The sequence below is a fragment of the Lithobates pipiens genome, unplaced genomic scaffold, assembly GCF_037356315.1.
Source record: "Lithobates pipiens isolate NorthernLeopardFrog02 unplaced genomic scaffold, aLitPip1_a1.2 Scaffold_30, whole genome shotgun sequence".
NCBI classification, from domain to species: Eukaryota; Metazoa; Chordata; class Amphibia; order Anura; family Ranidae; genus Lithobates; species Lithobates pipiens.
Genome location: NW_027507791.1, coordinates 177850739 through 177871060, shown reverse-complemented (window position 1 = coordinate 177871060; position 20322 = coordinate 177850739). Strand labels below are relative to the sequence as shown.

General features: G+C 41.6%; 1 protein-coding gene across 3 annotated transcripts in view; it reads right to left on the bottom strand.

Moving 5' to 3' along the window:
- Positions 1-20322, bottom strand: part of LOC143943362 (NACHT, LRR and PYD domains-containing protein 3-like) — a 255369-nt gene that overhangs the window by 232072 nt on the left and 2975 nt on the right. For all 3 annotated transcript variants that reach the window (XM_077465090.1, XM_077465088.1, XM_077465089.1), the window contains exon 2: positions 9733-9822. In XM_077465090.1, coding sequence (XP_077321216.1) covers positions 9733-9766 — 34 coding nt within the window. In that variant the 5' untranslated portion in view covers positions 9767-9822. The remainder of the gene's footprint in view (positions 1-9732; positions 9823-20322) is intronic.

The window sequence follows — 20322 nt, the reverse complement described above, 5'->3', positions numbered from 1 at the left end:
CAATCAGCGGGAGTGCCGGGCCCACTGAGGAGTCTGGGAGGGGGTACTTAAGCAGGTGCGGGTCACGTGTTTGGGGTTCTGGAGTTGTTTGAGAGACCCGTGTAGTCTGTTCTGGTTCAAGGACCGGGGTAGCCCCGTGAGGTGTCCCGGTCACAGGGTGTTTGACATCCCACAGCATGTTCCTGTCAGTGGTACCCGATAGACCCCTCTGGTCTGGGGTAGGGATCCATCTCTTCTCGAGTCTCGGAACCTGCTGGTCCGAGGCGCTGTAACTGAGGGAGGATTCAAAGTGTCCGGGTGTGCTCTCGGCTTGGAGGGGCACCATAGCTCATGCAAGTGACTGGGGGAGGACTCTTTAGAGGAGGGACGGCAAGTGGCATCCTGAGAAGTGCCTGGTTACTGAGTTGGGAAGGATATTGATGAGTCGGTACAAAAAGGAAATTGGGACTTTAAATGAAGCATTGGGATAGTGGAGGAAAAAATAAACCATGTTTGGATTTCAATGTAGAATGTTTATTAATTATAAAGTAAAAAGTATTGATTTCATAGGCATAAAAGACCGTACACATGACATAAATATAGTAAAAACAGTATACATCTATTAACATACGATTCTGATGATTTCTGAATAAATGACATAGCATAATAATACCAATGACAGCATGCCTATTGATATTGATGAGTCCACACTTTTCCAGTACCACAATGGAAGTGGGAAACATTCCAGGTACAGTTGAAAAAAGGTTCCTGTTCATCTTCAGTTGATTGTTCAAGTTTGAGTCAACGTGCTGACTGCCATGACCTCTGGCTAGAGGTCTGTTCAGCCTTGAAGTACCCAGCTGCGAGTGGCTACTCTCTGGGTGGAAGTAGAGACTTTGTTAAACCTGCAGTTCAAGGTACCCGAGTTCTTCACCCGTGCCCTCTGTTCCCAAAGAGACTGTGTTTTGTGAAAGTTCTACTGCAAAATAAAACCTTTGAAAGGACTTTCTGTGTCAGTGTACAAGTCGTTGGGTATCAACCCTGAGAACCCCTAGATGCGGAATAGCAGACCAGGAGAAGGTAACCGGTAAGCCCATTCAGTCAAGGCCGCCCTGCAATGGATTATGGCCGCTACACGGACGTTTTTTTAGGAGCAGTGATTTTAATAATGCTTAAAGTGAAACAATAAAAGTGTAATATTCATTTAAATTTTGTACCTGGGGGGTGTGTATAGTATGCCTGTAATTGGGCGCATGTTTCCCCTGTCCCTGCACAAAGTGACATTTCTGCAGGAAAAAAAGTCATTTAAAATCACTCACGGCTATAATGAATTGTCGGCTCCCCGTAATACAGAGAACAGTCATTGAAAGTCATTAATTATAAAAAAAAAAAAAAAAAAAAAAAAAAAAAAAGCGTGGGGTTCCCCCAAATTCAATTACCAGGCCCCTCAGGTCTGGTATGGATATTAAGGGGAACCCTGCGTCAATTTTTTTTTTAAAATGATGTGGGGTTCCCCCCAAATATCCATACCAGACCCTTCAGGGCATGGGATGTACCCAGTAGTGTATTTAGCTTTTGTGCTGCCCTAGGCCTGACTAAACTCATGCACCCCCTAATTTAAATTCCAAAATCCATACCAGCCCTTCAGGTTTGGTATGGATTTTAAGGGGAACCCTGCACCAATTTTTTTTAAAAAATGGCGTAGGGGTCTGCCCCAAAATCCATACCAGACCATTATCTGAGCACGCAACCTGGTAGCCCCTTAAAGCACCTTGCCCTTATGTTGATGGGGACAAGGGCTTCATCCCCACAACCCTTGCCCGGTGGTTGTGGGGGTCTGCGGGCAGGGGGCTTATCGGAATCTGGAGCAATGTCCCATTCACGTGAACTTACTTTGTGGGACATTTTTATTTATTTTTTTAATAAAGGACTTGTCCCAAGCTGTGTCTTATCTTTTTTACCATTTTGACACTTTTTTGTGAAATGTTAGGGATACATTTGTACCTGTTACAAATTCACACAGGGAGGAGTCTGGGATCTGGGGGTCCCCTTGTTAAAGGGGTGTCCAGATTCCGATAAGCTTCCCACCCACAGACCCCCACAACCACCGGGCAAGGGTTGTGGGGAATAGGCCCTTGTCCCCATCAACATGGGGACCAGGTGCTTTGGGGGGCTACCCCAAAGCACCTTCCCCATGTTGAGGGCATGTGGCCTGGTACGGTTCAGGAGGGGGGAGCTCTCTCATCCCCCCTCTTTTCCTGCGGCTTGCCAGGTTACGTGCTTGGATAAGGGTCTGGTATTGATTTTGAGGGGACTCCTACGCCATTTCTTTTAATTTGGCGCAGGGTTCCCCTTAATTACCATATCAGACCCAATCCCATGTTCTTTTTTCTTCAATTATCTGTATCTATATTGCTGAGATTCAACAATTCATTACAGCTGCGATCAGTTTTAAATGACAATTTTTCCTTTAGAAATTTAATTTTGCTGTGGTATTGTTCTAAACACAGGAAAACTGCGCCACTTTACAGGCATACTATAGACACCCCCCAGGCACAATATTTAAAGGAATATTTCATTTTTATTGTTTCACTTTAAGCATTAAAAAAATCACTGCCCCCAAAAAAACGGGCGTTTAAAAAAAATAATAATTTTTGCATTGATACAAACCTGTTTTTGACAATAACTCGGATACAAGCCCTTAAAATTAGCCCTTTTGATTTTTTATGTTAGTGTCCCATAGACTTTAACGGCGCTGCTTTTGAATTTGCCGCGGACACCGCATAATGTTCGCTGTTCGGCAAACAGGCGAACACCCGATGTTTGAGTCAAACTTACGTTCGACTTGAACATGGGGCTCATCCCTAGTGCTCAATTGTAACATGATGCAAAAGTGAATTTATCCTTTAATCTCTGTGGAACTATACCTGATTTCCATGTAGCTTAAGTATGAAAAGCAATGGGGGAATTAGAAGCATTGTGTGTGATTGGAGTATTTACAGAGCCTTGAAAAGGTATTCATACCCCTTGAAATTTTCCATATTTTGTCATGTTACAACCAAAAATGTTAATGCATTTATTGCAATTTTATGTGACCAACACAAAGTGATAAATAATTTTGAAGTGGAAGAAAAGTGATAAATGGTTTTCAATATTTTTTGCAAATAAATGCGTGAAAAGTGTGGCATGCATTTATATTTAGCCCCCTTAGCTCTGATACCCCTAACTAAAATCTAGTGGAACCAATTACCTTCAGAAGTCACCTAATTAGTAAATAGAGTCCACCTGTGTGCAATTTAATCTCAGTATAAAAACAGCTGTTCTGTGAAGCCCTCAGGTTTGTTGGAGAACATTAGTGAACACACAGCATCATGAAGGCCAACATACCAACAGGTCAGGGATAAAGTTGTGGAGAAGTTTAAACAATGTTAGGTTATAAAAAAAAAATCCCAAGCTTTGAACAGCTCACGAAGCACTGTTCAATCCGCTATCCAAAAATGGAAAGAGTATGACTCAACTATAAACCTACCAAGGCATGGCTGTCCACCTAAACTGACAGACCGGTCAAGGAGAGCATAAAGCCTCGTACACACGTTTGGATTTTCCGACGGGAATTGTGTGATGAGAGGCTGTTGGTGGAAAATCCGACCATTTGTATGGAACAATTGTCAGATTTTTCACAGACAAATGTTGGATGGCAGGCTTTAAAAATTTCCGTGGACAAATATCTGTTGTCGGATTTTCTGGGCGTGTGTACAAAAGTCCATCAGACAAAACTCCAAAGTACAAACATGCATGCTCGGAAGGACGAACCAGAAGTGGTCGGTCTTGTAAACTAGCGTTCGTAATGGAGAATTCACATTTGTGACGCGGCAAATTATGAAATCTCAAAATGCCGCGCACATTCTATTCTTCTTTAATGTGATAATAATGAAGCTGCTTCGCTGGTGATACTGATACTGCCAAACTTATTTTAACCACTTAAGGACCGAGCTTCTTTCTGAGATTTGTTTTTTACAAGTTAAAAACAGTTTTTTGCTAGAAAATGACTTAGAAAAAAATGTATAATGTCTGGGGGTTCTAATGCCCTAGAGAATAAAATGGCAGTTGTTACAATACTTTCTGTCACACCATATTTGCGCAGCGGTATTACAAAACGCACTATTTTTTAAAAAAATACACTTTTTTAAAAAAAATACACTTTTTTAATTAAAAAATAAGACAACAGTTAAAGCGGTGTTGTACTCACATTTTAAAAAGCTCACAAGCCATAGTGTTTCTCCCATAGATTCCAAAACGAACCTTTATAAAAATCCGATCGCCGTAATTAACTTTGAATTTACATTTCAAAGGTGACTTCCGGGCTCTCCTCCCGTGGGAGTAGGTGTGGTTATCGCCTTTCTCCGGCTCTGCAAAGTCTCCTGGGAGGTTTCTCACATTGTTCCCATGAATCAGTGTGGAATGCTGTCCTGCCGAAATCTTGTGAGATTTCGGCATCACATAACGCCGGTCATGTGACGAGGGCGTGTCAGAAGGCACCATTGTTTATTTCATTGCCATCACAACAGGGCGGGAACTTCCGAGGACGCCGCCCGTTGTGATGACAACCCGAAGTTTTACGGCGCTGCTCGCTGCTATCAATGAGCATGCGTGGGATCGAGCGGTGAATGCTGGGAGCACAGCATCACCGCATCCCGGAAGGAAATGCTTGTAGGCTTCAAATGCCCACAAGCAATATGGAAACAGCCGGCATTAATTTTTAAAACTGTTTCTTCCGCAAGAAATCGGCAAGCCGGGGAGTAAAAAGCCACAAGTAGTGAGTACAAAAACACATTAGTAAAACGCATAACAAAGACACAGAAAAAAAAAAAAAAAAAAAAAAAAAAAAAAAGATTTGGCAGCGGAATCCCGCTTTAAGTTAGCCCAATTTTTTTATATTGTGAAAGAGAATGTTACGGGAGTAAATTGATACCCAACATGTCATGCTTCACAATTGTGCCCTTAAAAATATCCATAGGCGACATTTAAAAAAAATCTACAGGTTGCATGTTTTGAGCTACAGAGGACATCTAGGACTAGAATTATTGCTCTTGCTTTACCTCACATGTGGGGTTTGAACACATATGCGGGCAAGCTCAGCGGGACGGGGGCACATTTACATTTTTTTTTTTTTTACCTTTTATTTTTTATTTTTACACTGTTCTTTTAAAAAAAAATGTGTCACTTTTATTCCTATTACAAGAAATGTAAACATCCCTTGTAATAGAAAAAAAAAAAACATGACAGGACCTCTTAAATATGAGATCTGGGGTCAATACCTCAGATCTCTTATTTACACTAAAATGCAATAATAATAAAAAAAAAAAATAATGTTTCCATTTGAAAAATAAATAAAAAAATGGCCCTTTAAGGTCTATGGGCGGGAGTGACTTTTTGATGTCGCTTCTGCCCTGCAATGGTATGGAGACGGGTGGGGCCCATCTTCCCCTTACTTGTTTCCATACTCAGAAAGGACAAGGATCCGCTGTTACCGACGGCTCCGGTAAGCTGCCGAAGGGCACCGGAGAGCAGCGGGATGGGGGCCCTTTCCGCCGTTGAAAAAAGTGATCTCACATCGAATCCGCTGCAGAGACCACTATTATTGGAATAAGGACAGCCTGCCAAAGAAGAGGATACTGGGGTTATGGCAGCTAGCTGCTGCCATAACAAAGATATCCCTCTTCAAAGTTAGGATGTACATTGGCGTGCAGCAGTCCAGAAGTGGTTAAAAGGCTTTTATCTTCTACTGATATCAAGAATAATATTATTATGCTTGTTTTTTTTTTTTTTGGGGCAAGTTACCACAACAGCATTATCCCATAGTTTTTAAAATCAAAAGATACAAATATGTTGGTGCTCCTTGTCAATTTTACATTGTATTTTTTAAAATGTAACTGCCTATTCCCAAAATGTCATTTGAAGTAAAACACAGAGCCAAGTATTATTCTCCACAATTGTTTTATTGTGCATTAAAAAAAGAAAACAGATAAACTTAGACATGCTATCTGCCAATAGATCTTAACCAAAAAATGCATTCTATGCATCCAAACATATAGAAAATATACCAAATCAAATTATTATTCAACCAAAAAATAAAAGAAATGCCTCATGCATGTGTCCTGCTTCTTAATATAGGTGGTCAACAATGGCAAGAGATGGTGAAAGCAGGGATCCATCATCCGGAGATAATTCCGAAAATCATCCGGATTATTCTCCTCGAGCTCCCGCAGCAAAGGCATATGACATAATTGGTCATGATTAACAAAGCAACCAATTTTTGGTCCAAGAAATCCTCCTCGCCCTTTTCCTGGACTGGACTTGGGTCAAAGCAAAAACTCCAAGGCCAATAATAAATAACACATTATTTCCTCCGATTCCGCAACATATCTGGTAGACAAACAGGTGTTTAGAAGCGAACGGAAAAGCGTGAACTGAAAAGCGCAAACTGAAAAGCGTAAACTGAAAAGCTTGAATCAACACTCAAACTTCTACTAACACTAAATTAGCAGAAGGAGCCCAAAGGGTGGTGCTAAAGAGCTGAAAAACCACTTAGTATGTCAGTGTGTTCGTGTTTGTTGACCGACAATTCCTTGCCGTTTGGGGCCAATGCCCTTCAGACAAAAGTGTGAAGTTTTGTCTGCAGAAAATCTGATTGTGTGTACGAGGCTTTAATCAGAGAAGCAGCCAATAGGCCCATGGTAACTCTAGAGGAGTTGCAGAGGTCCACAGCTCAGGTGGGAGAATCTGTCCATGGGACAACTATTAGCCGTGCACTCTACAAATCTGGCCTTTATCGAAGAAAGCCATTGTTGAAAACAGACATAAAAAGTCCCATTTGCAGTTTGCGAGAAGCCATGAGCAAACATGTGGAAGAAGGTACTCTGGTCAGATGAGACCAAAATTGAACTTGAATTGAATTGTGTCTGGTATTGTCGCCAACATGTCTGGCAGAGACAAATCCAACCTGATCTTTATGTATAAGACTAGGGATTATGCAAGCACATCTATTAGCAAGAATTCTAGTGAATATTTTATAGTCTGAATTGAATAAGGCTATGGGGTGATAAGTGTCAGAGAGGGATGAGTCTTATCTGGTTTTAGTATAACTGTAATAAAAGCGTGCAGGGACTGGGAGTGGGTGTAATGACCTTTCTTCAGGGAAATAAATACATCTAGCAAGTGTGGGGCAAGGGTCGGAAGAAACGATTTGTAATAGGAGTATGGGAGCCCATGTGGTCCTAGGGATTTGTGGGCTGGTGAATATTTGACTACCTCTGATAGCTCTTCAATAGTAATAGCAGAATTTCCTAGGGAGAGGTTAGACAATGATAATTTTGGTAGGTGTAGAGAAGCAAAAAATGTATCAAACTTCTCTTGTGTAAAATGAGAGCAAGAATCTTAGGTTATATAATTGCTTATCTTATGATAAAAGTCTCCAAATACCTTAGCCATAATTATAGGGCAGTAGAGAGATTTGGTAATTTTGCTCATATCTAAAACTTTAAGACGTTTCTAGAGAGAAAAAACAGTGCATAGATTAACCACAGTAGGGGAAGCAATAAAAAAATTAGCTTTTTGCAATAGAGAGAGAAGAGAGGACCTTTGAAGGATGTTCTCTTTCTTCAAATGAGAGCTTGCAGAAATATATATAGGCCTTTTGAAAAAATGCCTTATGTGTTTCCCATAGGGTGAAAACCCCGGGCACTGTATCTCTATTTAATTGAAAAAATTGAGACAATTCCCGGGTAAATTGATCTTTAATGACTGGGATGTGTAGAAAAGATTTGTTAAAACGCCAGTGGTAGGCTTTGAAGGTAGATGTAGCATTGCCCTCTTGATAAATCAATACCCCTCTGGTTACCCTGACCCTGTGAGCCCTCTAACACCCTGGGTTAATTTTTTTTTCCTTTAGATAACAGTAAGAAGGAAATACACCAAAATGTATTAAAACAGAAATAGTTTACTCAATGACATGATATGAAAATTAACTAAGTTTATACTTTAAAATTTTGTTTTTCAAAGAATGAATCTTGGAGGGACGTAATCGCGGCTCCGGCCAATCACAGCACCAGGGCCCACTAACCTGGAAATAACTCGGGGAGACATGTTGCCGGTCACAGTGTTGTGAGGGGCCGCTGCAACAGCTTCGATCTAAGGTATTTCTTTTTTTTTTTTTTGCAAAATCTTTTATTGAAGCAAACACATGGTACAGAGAATGTACAAACTGACAAACAGCTGAGCAACATAAATTGGTTTAAGAACAATGCTAACAACTAAAATTAGCAGACCGAAACAACTTATACAACAACATGTAGTTGGTATCATGACATTATGCCTTTGTCTTACAGGGTTTATTTTTATTTTTATTTTTTTTTCGGGTTTACAAGCACTTTAAGTGAGGCATTATCTTCCTCCAAGACATGTACATACTGCACTAGCTCATTGAATTTAGTTTCTAGGGTGTCTATATGCTCCCCCAAATGAGCAATCTCACCTCTCAGTTATTGGGCAATTTTCCCCATCTCCTTGGTAATATTGTGGGTGATGTTCTGCAGCAGAGCTTTTAGTTTTATATCCAGGACCTCTGCGGCCAGTGGAGTGGCTGTCTCAATATGTAGGGAGTAGGAGGCAGGAGAGAAAGGTCCCCCTTCAGCCCCGAGAGGGTCTGTGGGTTTCAGCGGGTCCTCCCGCATACTCAAGGAAGGGGGATGCAGGCCTGAGAAGAAAGCGGTCCTAGGTAGGGGGAAGTGAGACTGGTTTCTGGTACCCAATTTTGGCCATAGGATGCCTGGCAGTATCAGGAGTAAAGATCTGTGACCTCCAAGGCTAGCGAAGCTGTGCAGTGGGTGGCGGGAGTCCCGGAAGACTGGCGGGGACCGAAGCTGACAAGTTACACGTCCCCCTTGATCAGAAGCCGCAGAAGCCATGTGCCCCCATTTCATATTTTTATACCGTTTTAATTGAGTAGATGCTTATTTAATTTTGGCTTGGAACTACTTATACATATTTATTTTCAAACAGATATCTACTGCATATGCAGATCATCATCTTTATTTCACAGCCTCCAATAGGTCTCAATGACATTGCGCCTTTAGTAGTGTTAAGAGACCCTGAAAAACAATGTAACCCAGATCACCTCCATTTATTACCAGACCTTACACCAGTACACAGGCCCTGAAAGAAAACGTAACCCAGATCACCTCAATTTTAATACCAGACCTTACACCAGTCCAGCGCCATCTTATATGCACACTAGATATATAAATCTGTTAATAAGTTTGCCTAAGTGTACAGTAAATGTCAAATTTTATGGTTAGTTACATTGACATAAGCTTTGGCGCCCAATCATATTGTATCCTATATGATGCTATTGTTCAATATTTTTTATAAGAAGGGCCTGCTGTGAACACTTATTCTTTGAACTTACCTATTGTGATTTTCCCACCTGGATGAATAAATCTAGATAATCTCAGAACTGCATAGATTTAAATCCTTTATTATTTCTAAGTCATTGCATCCATGTATACTGTATATCATCTATGTAAACTATGCTGTAGATTACCTTGCAGGAAATATTCATCAAGTCAATTAATGGATTAATAGATGTAGTCAGTATTTGAGGTTTCATATAATTAGTTAAATTAAATATAAAATTATATTTCACTAAAATTTATCATATAAATACAAGATAAAGAGTGACTGATCTCTGATTACCAGGACTGATGACTCTTCTCCAGCTCTCCGCCATGTTTTTGCTCACTCTTAGTTCTTCTACAGTAGAATCCCAGTCATGCTTTGGAACACCTAGACACAGAGATACATTATGACTTATGGCTACAATGTTGTCCAGATCTCCCAGAAGAAGTGAGGTGTCTAAGGCTTAGTTCCGGTTCACACAGAGGCGACTTGTCACAAGTCGTGCTCCGTTCTGTACTATGGAACCGTTCTAATAGGAGCGACTCAAGTCGCTCCGACTTAGAAAAAGGTTTCTGTACTATTTTTGGGGCGACTTCAGGTGACTTGCATTGAGTTCTATACAGAAGTCGTTTTGCAAGCCACCGCTGAAGTCGTGCTGCAAGTCGTGTCGCCCCTGTGTGAACGGCCACTTAATTTCCTACTTCAGACAGAAATCTTTGTGGATCTTTTCATAACAGTATATCCAAAACTAAAAACCAGAGACAGATAAACAGCTTTTACTTTACTCCGTGCAAATAGAAGGACTACAAATTGATGCAAATCTGTAGACATTAAAGAATATGTAAGTTGGAGTATTCCCGCGCTATCATAAAAAAACATAAAATATCACTAAGGGTAGGTTGCAGCAAACCACCGACAGAGGTATAAGCCCTACCACCAAAAATTGTATGTAAAAATCAAATAAATGGTGTTGCGCTACCTTCAAAGATTAAACTAAACTAAAGTGCCTAGTGCAGTGATGGCGAACCCTGGCACCCCAGATGTTTTGAAACTACATTTCCCATGATGCTCCACTACACTGCAGAGTGCATAAGCATTATGGGAAATGTAGTTCCAAAACATCTGGGGTGCCAAGGTTCGCCATCACTGGCCTAGTGCATAAGTGTATATTATAATTAATAAGGCTAAATAGCAAAATAGAAACCCCTAATATTGTATAGATATAGCAAATTCTCCCTAGACCAAACAGTTACATAATAGTACAAGGGAGTATGATCCAGATGTGTAAATACCTCAGATTATACAAAAACAGCAAACAATCAAATAAGTGAATAAAGTGTCCAGTGCTTTAGCATAACAGCAAGAATCCAACGAATAATAAAGTGTCTAGTGCTTAAATATTCATAGACCCATTAGTCCATGATCGCATATATATATATAAAAGCCAAAAACTCCAATAGTGCAATAGTGGATTGCAACCAAATATCTCATAAATAAATAAATAAAATCAGGTACGATAAATAAAAAAGTAAATCATTAATAATTCAAACATGAATCACACAGTGTAAATAGGCAATAAACAAAAAACAAGGGGATTGAGTCTCTATGTGAACATCAATGAGTAAAATCACCAGTGACTCATTCAGTGCTTCTTCAAATAAAGTGCCAAAACCAGTGAATTTAGCTCTTGTGTCTCTTCAGTGTTCACGGCACACCAGGTGAAGTGGCCCCTTACCTTACTGCTGTAAGGTAAACAGCAGAACAGAAAAATGGTAAAAGATCCAGGAACTGTATCCCTACTCCTGGCAGGTAAGTGCTGTCCCCCACAGCTGATGTTTATACCTCAATAGTTTTCACAAGGATCTCATAGAGAAAAGAGAGGTAGGCTCCGATGGTGAAGTACGTATATATATTTATTATTTAAAAAGTATTGAAAAGGTACTCACAAAACAGGTAACAAACAGCTTGTATAACAATCAAATGAGCGTTCCGCTCGTAGTACGGACGTCACTTCCGGTGTCCTAGTTCCTCCTATTCCGACGCGTATCGTCACCTACCACGTGACTTCATCAGGGAATCACTGATGAAGTCACATGGGAGGTGACGATATGCGTCAAAATCATACTCCCTTGTACTATTATGTAACTGTTTGGTCCTGGGAGAATTTGCTATATCTATACAATATTAGGGGTTGCTATTTTGCTATTTAGCCTTATTAATTATAATATACACTCAGGCCGCGTACACACGGGTGGATTGTCTGCCCAACTTAGTCCGCTGAACCGTGTTTCAGCGGACAATCCGCTCGTGTGTGGGCTTCAGCGGACTTTTTCAGCGGACAATCTGACGGACAAAGTCTTTCGGAATTTCCGTAATTTTGTCCGTCCAAACTTGGTTTTGTCCGTCCAAACTTGGTTTCAGCGGACAGTCCGCTCGTGTGTAGGCAAGTTGGATGGACTAAGTATGGCACATGCTCAGAAAGGATTTACACGGCCGAAGGTTGCATTGCAGTGTATTTTCTAGTCCCGTCGTATGTGCTGTACACGTCATCGCGCAAGCTTTCAGCGGACTGTCTGTTCATCGTGTGTGGTCAAGTCCGTTCATTCAAATGTTGAACGGACTGTCTGTCGGATTGTCTGACGAACTTAGTTGGGCAGACAATCCGCCCGTGTGTACGCGGCCTTATGCACTAAGCACTTTAGTTTAATCTTTGAAGGTAGCGCAACACCATTTATTTGATTTTTACATTAAAGAATATGTAAACCCAACATGTCATATTCCATATTCCTGCTGTACAATGTATTATTTGCATTTTACCCTCACAGAAGTGCAGATATATATATATTATTATTATTATTTTTTTTTTAAGATTTGGAAACCTTTATTGGGGATATTGTAATCTTCTCTAAAACCCTCAAAAACAGTGGAAGTTACATCCTGACTATCATTTGTCATCTATATACTGTAGTTGGCTTATGAATATCTCTAGGGGGCAATTTAGGAGCTTGATTAGGACCTATAGTCAGGTGAGAGATGATAGGGAGGAGGCTGCAGTAATAACCACCCAGTTTATTGTGAAAGGTTATGTGAAAGATATAAAAAAGATATTATGAATAAAAATGTTAAGGAGGTTGAGAATATATCTAAAGTTGTTGAGGGATGAAGGAAGCAGGTCAATGTGGCTAATGAATTTAACCACTTGCTTACTTATGCCGATTTTCAGCTTTTATCGCTGTTACACTTTGAATGACTATTGCGTGGTTATGCAACACTGTACTCATATGACATTTTAATAATTTTTTTTAGACAGTTAGAGATATCTTTTGGTGCCATTTAATCGCCACTGGGGTTTAAAATTTTTGCTAAACAAACAAACAAAAAAAAATGGAAAATTTGGAAAAAAGAAACTTTTGTTTTATAGTTTCTATTGCAAAATTTTGCAAATTAGTAATATTTCTCCTTCACTGATGTGCGCTGATGAGGCTGCACTGATGGGCGACACTAATGGGCATTGATAGGCAGCACAGATGTGCACTGATAGGAAGCACTGATGAGTTGGCACTGATATGCAGCACTGATGGGCACTTATGAACAGCGCCCTGATTATCTGTGTACACGTCCCCTGTCAGGTTGCCGATTACTGGCTCTCCTCTCCTCATACTGTGAGAGCCCATGAGGAAAAGAGCCAATACCTGGCAAGTTTGTTTACATTATGACCAGCAGTGATTAGGCATAGCTGATCCCATGGTAAAGGGCCGCTGTGATTGGCCCTTTACCATGATCCAAGAACGGCTGTGGCACGCAAGGGGCATGGTTCTGGGAGGATGTTAATGGACGCCCCCCAAAAATAACAGCGCCACTCTGTAGCCATCTTTCGGGTATAGCACAGTAATATTCCTGATATGTGCCTGTTGTACCATGTATTTGTATGAAAAAGTATGCGGTTATGCATTGCTTCCTTTGTGTGTATTCCCCATTATTCATGCCAGTCCCTCCGCTTTCCTATATAAACAAAAACTAAACACACTAGGCATGAGAGTCCAGTGTGGTCAGCTTTCTAGCTTTGCTGGGAATTCAGCCTGCACTCCTCTAACGATAAACCCTTGTACACACGGTCGGACATTCCGAGGGAAAATGTCAGATCGGACCGTGTTGTCGGATAATCCGACTGTGTGTGGGCTCCATCGGACTGTTTCCGTCTGAATATCCGACCGACAAAGTTTTAGAGCTGGGCTATAAAATTTTCCGACAACATGATCCGATCGGACTTTGTCCGATAGTTTGTAGAGAATTTCTGATCGGACAAAGTGCCACGCATGCTCAGATCAAATTACGAGACCAAAGCTATTGGCTACTAGCCTGAATGTAGTCTCTTCGTAACGAAATTACGTCATCACGTTCTGAACGATCAGATTTTCCGACAACTTTGTCCGACCGTGTGCATGCAACACCAGTTTCGGACAAAATCCGACGGATTTTGTTGTCGGAATGTCCAACCGTGTGTACCAGGGCTTAGACTTGTTTTGAAATAACCACTCCCCCCCTCACAACCATTTACTGGGAAGATCAGTGTGCTGCTGTTTTTCTTTGCCTAGCTCTCCAAGCTCTTTATGAACTGAGAACAGAGTGTATGTGATCACTTATGAAAAATAAAAAAAAGTATTTATATATATTTTTAAATGTATACACAATTGTTTTGCCTTTCATTTCTATTTTATACTGCTTGGGTTGTTTTACAAGGTGAAGGTTCATATACACTTTAAGAGCATATAAATAGACATCAATAAAATATTATTATCTAGAAAATACTGCAACTGAAACAAAGTCAATTTTGTTTATCTCTGTCTGAAAGTTTTATGTTTTAAAATCCTTCTAATCCAAGATATCCTTATCTATTCTTATCACATGGTGGCTAGTCACCTTGTATTAAACTTCAGGAGAGAGGCATGTTTATTAACCTCTTCCAGCCTCACCACTATGGCTCTTTAACCAAGTCTAAAGACGGAGTGCAGGATGGACTTCCGAATTATGTGACCATTGTGCTTGGCTGTCACAATGGTCATTTCATTGAGAGTCTAACCCACTGGCTCCTGATCATAACTGGAGGCCTAGAGTGGTTGCTGACATTGCACTCCCTGTGCTGGTAGTACACAGTATGTGCACTCTCAGCACTAAGGATGAGCTGAACACCCCCCTGTTCGGTTCGCACCAGAACCTGCGAGTTGGGAGTACTGATTTTAATAATGCTTAAAGTGAAACAATAAAAAAGTGTAATATTCCTTTAAATTTCGTACCTGGGGGGTGTGTAGGGGCGTCTATGCACAAAGTGTCATTTCTGCAGGAAAAAAAGTCATTTAAAATCACTCGCGGCTAGAATGAATTGTCGGCTCCCCATAATACAGAGAAGTCAGTGAAAGTCATTGATAAAAAAAAAAAAAAATTCAATTACCAGGCCCTTCATGTCTAGTATGGATATTAAGGGGAACTCCATGGCAAATTAAAAAAAAAAATGGCGTGGAATTCCCCCTAAAAATCAATACCAGACCCTTTATCAGAGCACGCAACCTGGCAGGCCACAGGAAAAGAAGGGGGGACGAGAGAGCGGCCCCCCTCCTGAACCCGTACCAGGCCACATGCCCTCAACATTGGGAGGATGCTTTGGGGGTCACAGACCCCTCAAAGCACCTTGCCCCTATGTTGATGTGGAGAAGGGCCTCATCCCCACAACCCTGACCGGTGGTTGTGGGGGTCTGCGGGCGGGGGGCTTATCAGAATCTGGAAGCCCCCTTTAACAAGGGGACCCCCAGATCCCACCCCCCCTGTTTGAAATGGTAAGGGAGTACAGAAGTACCCCTACCATTTCAGAAAGAAAGCGTAAAAGAATGTTAAAAAAGACAAACACACTTTTGAAAAAGTCCTTTATTAAAAATGTAAAAAATTTGAAAAAGATTCCAGCGGTGGTAATCCACTCTTGCTATCCAGGGATGGATGATCATCTCTCCGGAGTCCAGCGATGGCTGATCTGATCCAGCGACGGGTGATCTCTCCCTCCAGTCCAGCGCAGCGCAGTCCATCCATCCATCCATCCTCTGTCTCCACTGGCAGAGACACTGCAGGGATCCCGGCAGCCTGACATGTCTTGTATGAGGAGGGTGGGGCCACCCCTCATCTGACCCCTCCCCCCTCTGACGCAGGGGGGAAAAGCCTGGCTTCCCCAATGACGTATGGGTGACCCCACCCCCCTCTGATGTAACGCGGGTTTCCTGAAGAAATGACACTTTGTGCAGGGACAGTTCTAAGCATGGGAAACATGCGCCCCTTTACAGGCATACTATAGACACCCCCAGGTACAAAATTTAAAGGAATATTACACTTTTATTTTTTCACTTTAAGCATTATTAACCACTTCAGCCCCGGACGATTTTACCCCCTTCCTTACCAGAGCATTTTTTGCAATTTGGCCCAGTGTTGCTTTAAATGGCAATTGCACGGTCATGCAACGTTGTACCCAAACAAAATCGACATAATTTTTTCCCCACAAATAGAGCTTTCTTTTGGTGGTATTTGATCACCTCTGCGGTTTTTATTTTTTGCGCTATAAACAAAAGAATAACAACAATTTTTTTTAAAAAATACAATATTTTTTACTTTTTGCTATAATAAATATCCAATTTAAAAAAAAAAAAAAATAATTCCCTCAGTTTAGGCCGATACGTATTCTTCTACATATTTTTGGTAAAAAAAAAAAAAATCGAAATAAGCGTATATAGTTTGGTTTGCCCAAAAGTTATAGCATCTACAACAAAGGGGATATATTTATGGCATTTTTTTATTATTATTTTTTTTTACTAGTAATGGAGGCGATCTGCGATTTTTTTCGTGACTGCGACATTGTGACGGACATATTGGACACTTTTGACACATTTTTGGGACCATTCACATTTACACAGCGATTGGTGCTATAAAATGCACCGATTACTGTGTAAATGTGACTGGCAGGGAAGGGGTTAACACCAGGGGGCACTGCAGGGGTTAATATGTTCCCTATGGGAGTGATTCTAACTGTGGGGGGATGGGACTCGCAAGGGGAGGAGACTGATCGATGTTCCTCTGTACACACCATTGGTCTCCTCTCCACTGACAGGATGTGGATCTGTGTGTTTACATACACAGATCCACGATCCTGCTGTGTTCCCGAGCAATCGTGGGTGCCCGGCACACGCACCAGGTCCCGAGCAACACCGCGGGTGGCCAGGAATGGGAGGGCGTCATATGAGATCTCATCTGTGGGCGTCATATGACTATGGGTGGGTAGGGAAGTGGTTAAAATCAGTGCTCCCGAAAAAAACTGCCATTTTTAAAACTTTTTTTTGCATTGATCCATGTCCCCTGGGGCAGGACCCAGGTCCCCAAACACTTTTTAGGACAATAACTTGCATATTAGCCTTTAAAATTAGCACTTCAGATCTCTCCCATAGACTTGTACAGGGTGTTCCGCGGCTTTTTGAATTTGCCACGAACACCCCAAATTCTTCACTGTTTGCCGCACAGGTGAACAGGCAATGTTCGAGTCGAACATGAGTATGACTCGAACTCGAAGCTCATTCCTACTCAGCACAGAAACCTCATCCACCATGAATGCATATGTGGAGAGTTTAGGTATTAAGGCCCACTCCCTTGCTGCTGCACATTTGCATTACATGGATGGTAAGAGGTTAGCATTGGCGCTTCTCTTCTCCAATATTGAAGAAAATATAATTTGATGTGCAGAGAAGTAAGGAGAAGGTAAATTATCTACCAAGATCACAGCTTTTTCTCATCTACCTCTCAATGAAATAAAAAAAAAAAAAAACAAAGGCAGGAAAAACAAAAAATGCCATTGATAAAAGTTGGTTGAAAAATTATGGAATCGAAGCAGATTCAGTCATTGCTCAGGAATTCAGACAGTCCCAGGTATTGGCTGAAAGAATACAATAGCTGACCAGAGAGATCCCTCCATCTATGCTGTTTAGCATGGATAGGAGAATCAATGGATTTTTCTGAACCAAAGACATCTTTAATGCCCTGTACACACAGTCGGATTTTCAGACAGAAAATGTTCAATGGGAGCTTGTTGTCGGAAAGACTCCATCGGACATTTTCCATCTGAATTTCCGTCTGCAGGATGTTAAAAAAAGTCCTGCAAGCAGTATCTTTGGAATGAATGGGCAGCACTTCTGAAGCTCTTTGGCGCCACTATTCAAGCAGTAGCGGATGCTTTTAACCCCCAAAAGGGGTTAAAAGCGCCCGTATTGCAGTGCTTCTGAAGCGGTTTTCAGTGGCTTTGGAAGCGCTCCCCGTTCATTCCAATGGGCAGGGTGGTCTAAACCGCCCCAAAGATGCTGCTTGCAGGACTTTTTCTAATGTCCTGCAAGCGCTCTGCCCTAGTGTGAAAGCATGAGTGCAGGGGATGAAGTTTTCAGGTGCTATTTCTAGTGCTAAAACGCCTGAAAACTGCCCCAGTGTGAAAGGGGTCTTAAGCTGACACGGTGGTCCAGGTGATTAGCCCTTGAGTTCCCATCGTGTGTGTTGGAAAGTTCACATAGAGCCCATGCATTATGCCTGGAGAAGCTGCGCGGGTTGCCGATTTGATGCCGCCCACTTGGTGGGATGCAGAATGGAGCACATGGCCTTGCTGGCGCTGCTAACGTCAATGCGTTTCACACACGTGATCGTATGCTTTGTCAGGACAAATAGGAATCCCATTGGCTCTTCTGGGTTCAGTCGGCAGGACACCCAATGATGCACTGCTAGGCCTGCTCCCTCCTTCTCTGTGAAGGCCTCCTGGAATAATTGTTTACATATCTCAGGAGGCACAACAGGCACTGAAGGCAGAAGTTCGAATATCGTAAGCTGCCCATACATGGATCAAAATTTTGCTAGTTCAGCAGAGACAGGCCAAATTTTTATTAATGTATGGGCACCCTACACAAGTTAATCAATTGACATGTGTAAAACCAGGCTGTTGGTTTTTTCCCAAAAGATTAATGCCACCAGCAGAACACAATAGCACTGTGGAAGGGATTCCCCCATTAACACAATTTTCTTTCCTTTCACCTGTAGTGGTAGGAAAGAAAAAAATTGCATAATCTATGGCCTGCCTAAGCCACTGTTTTACCCAACTTTTAGCATTATTTTCTCAGCTGAGATCATCATCTCAGATTCTCACTGTAAATTCGAAGCTATCCCATCATCACACCAAGTAAGTACCGAAAGAGAAGGTGTAGTTTGTAAGACTCCAGACTTACACAAGACAAAACTATTTGAAGTTGTTGATTACATCCTCTTTATTCAGCACAGGAAATGAGGGAAGGTTTCCCCAAAAGGGACACAGACAGTCAAAAAAATGCAATTTCCTTAACAAAGTCGCAAACAGCTTAAACCTCTATCAGGTTGTTATCTCAGCCCCTGTTTACTGGGACAAAAGTTGAACAAAGGAGCAGCAATGGGACATGAAGTGAGGGGATATCTCCCTGATGGGAAGATAGACAGCAATAAGAGAAGATCTGACTGTCCCCATGTTATAAAAAAGAGATGAATGAAATTCAGCTTCATCCTCTCCTCTACATTTTTTCTCAGCCATGAAATGAACAGCTATAGGGCATGTTCTAACCACGGACTAAGATGGATGTTTAGTCCTGGTGCTCTGGCCACCACAGGATAAGAAAACTGCCTAGCAGAGACCCGAAGGAGACCCGCACCGGGTCTCTGCTCTGAACCGGATCCAATCTTCATCCCGTTTCAGATCCCCGCAGAACTTGGGCGCACAACAGAGCTGGTGAAACCAGGAGAAGCAGCAGGATACCTCAGTGATTGTGGCCTATGTCGGGGCGGACTGACCATTGGGGAACTCAGGCACTGCCCGAGGGCCCCATGCCACTACGGGGCCCCATCAGGGTTGCCAGCCTCAATAAAACCAGGAACAGTATGTCAAAATCTGTGTTTTTTTAAAAATCCCAAGATTATAGCTGCCCCGCCTCTCCAGTACCTTTTCAGTGTGTGTATGTGTATTCTGTGTGTATACTGTGTGTCTGTGTGTGTATACTATATGTATGTGTGTGTATACTGTATGTATGTATGTGTATACTGTATGTATGTATGTGTGTGTATACTGTGTGGCCCCATAATCTCCTATTCCCCGGGGGCCCCATAATTTTCTATTGCCCGGGGGCCCAATAATCTCCTATTGCCTGGGGGCCCCATGAGTTGTCAGTCCGCCCCTGGCCTACCTGCTTGCTCCACAAACTACTCGACAGCACACACCAAACAGCCGCCACAGTCACAGATTTGGGAAGCACACACATGTGTAATGAGAGAAGAATTCCTTGCAGCAGCTGCACACATGAAAAAAGAATATCACACAAAGATAGATAAAATCATTACACAAATCCAATCACTAGAAGTGGCACATAAACAATCAGGCTGAACGGACTCTTCAGGAACTCACGCAAATTAGGAAAGAACTATAAGAAAAACTAGAAAGAAATATTAAAGGCAAATACACACTTACAAAAAAATTGTTCTATGAACAAGGAAACAAAAGTGGAAAGCTATTAGCAAGAGCTCTTCAAGCCAAATGAGCTAAATCTATGATCCACCACATAAAAGCCCCAGATGGTAGTCTATCTTATTCTAATAAAGATATCGCCTCTCAGTTTGTTCAGTACTATACAAACCTCTATAACCTCCACCCTGAAGAATCCTCACCAAAAGAACAAATCACTTGTCGGTCAGCAATAACAAACTTCCTTTCAAAATATAGCCCAAAAACACTGTCCTAACTAGACTTAAACATGCTAGACCGCCCAATCTCCATAGAAGATCTTAACAATACTTCAAAGAAATAAA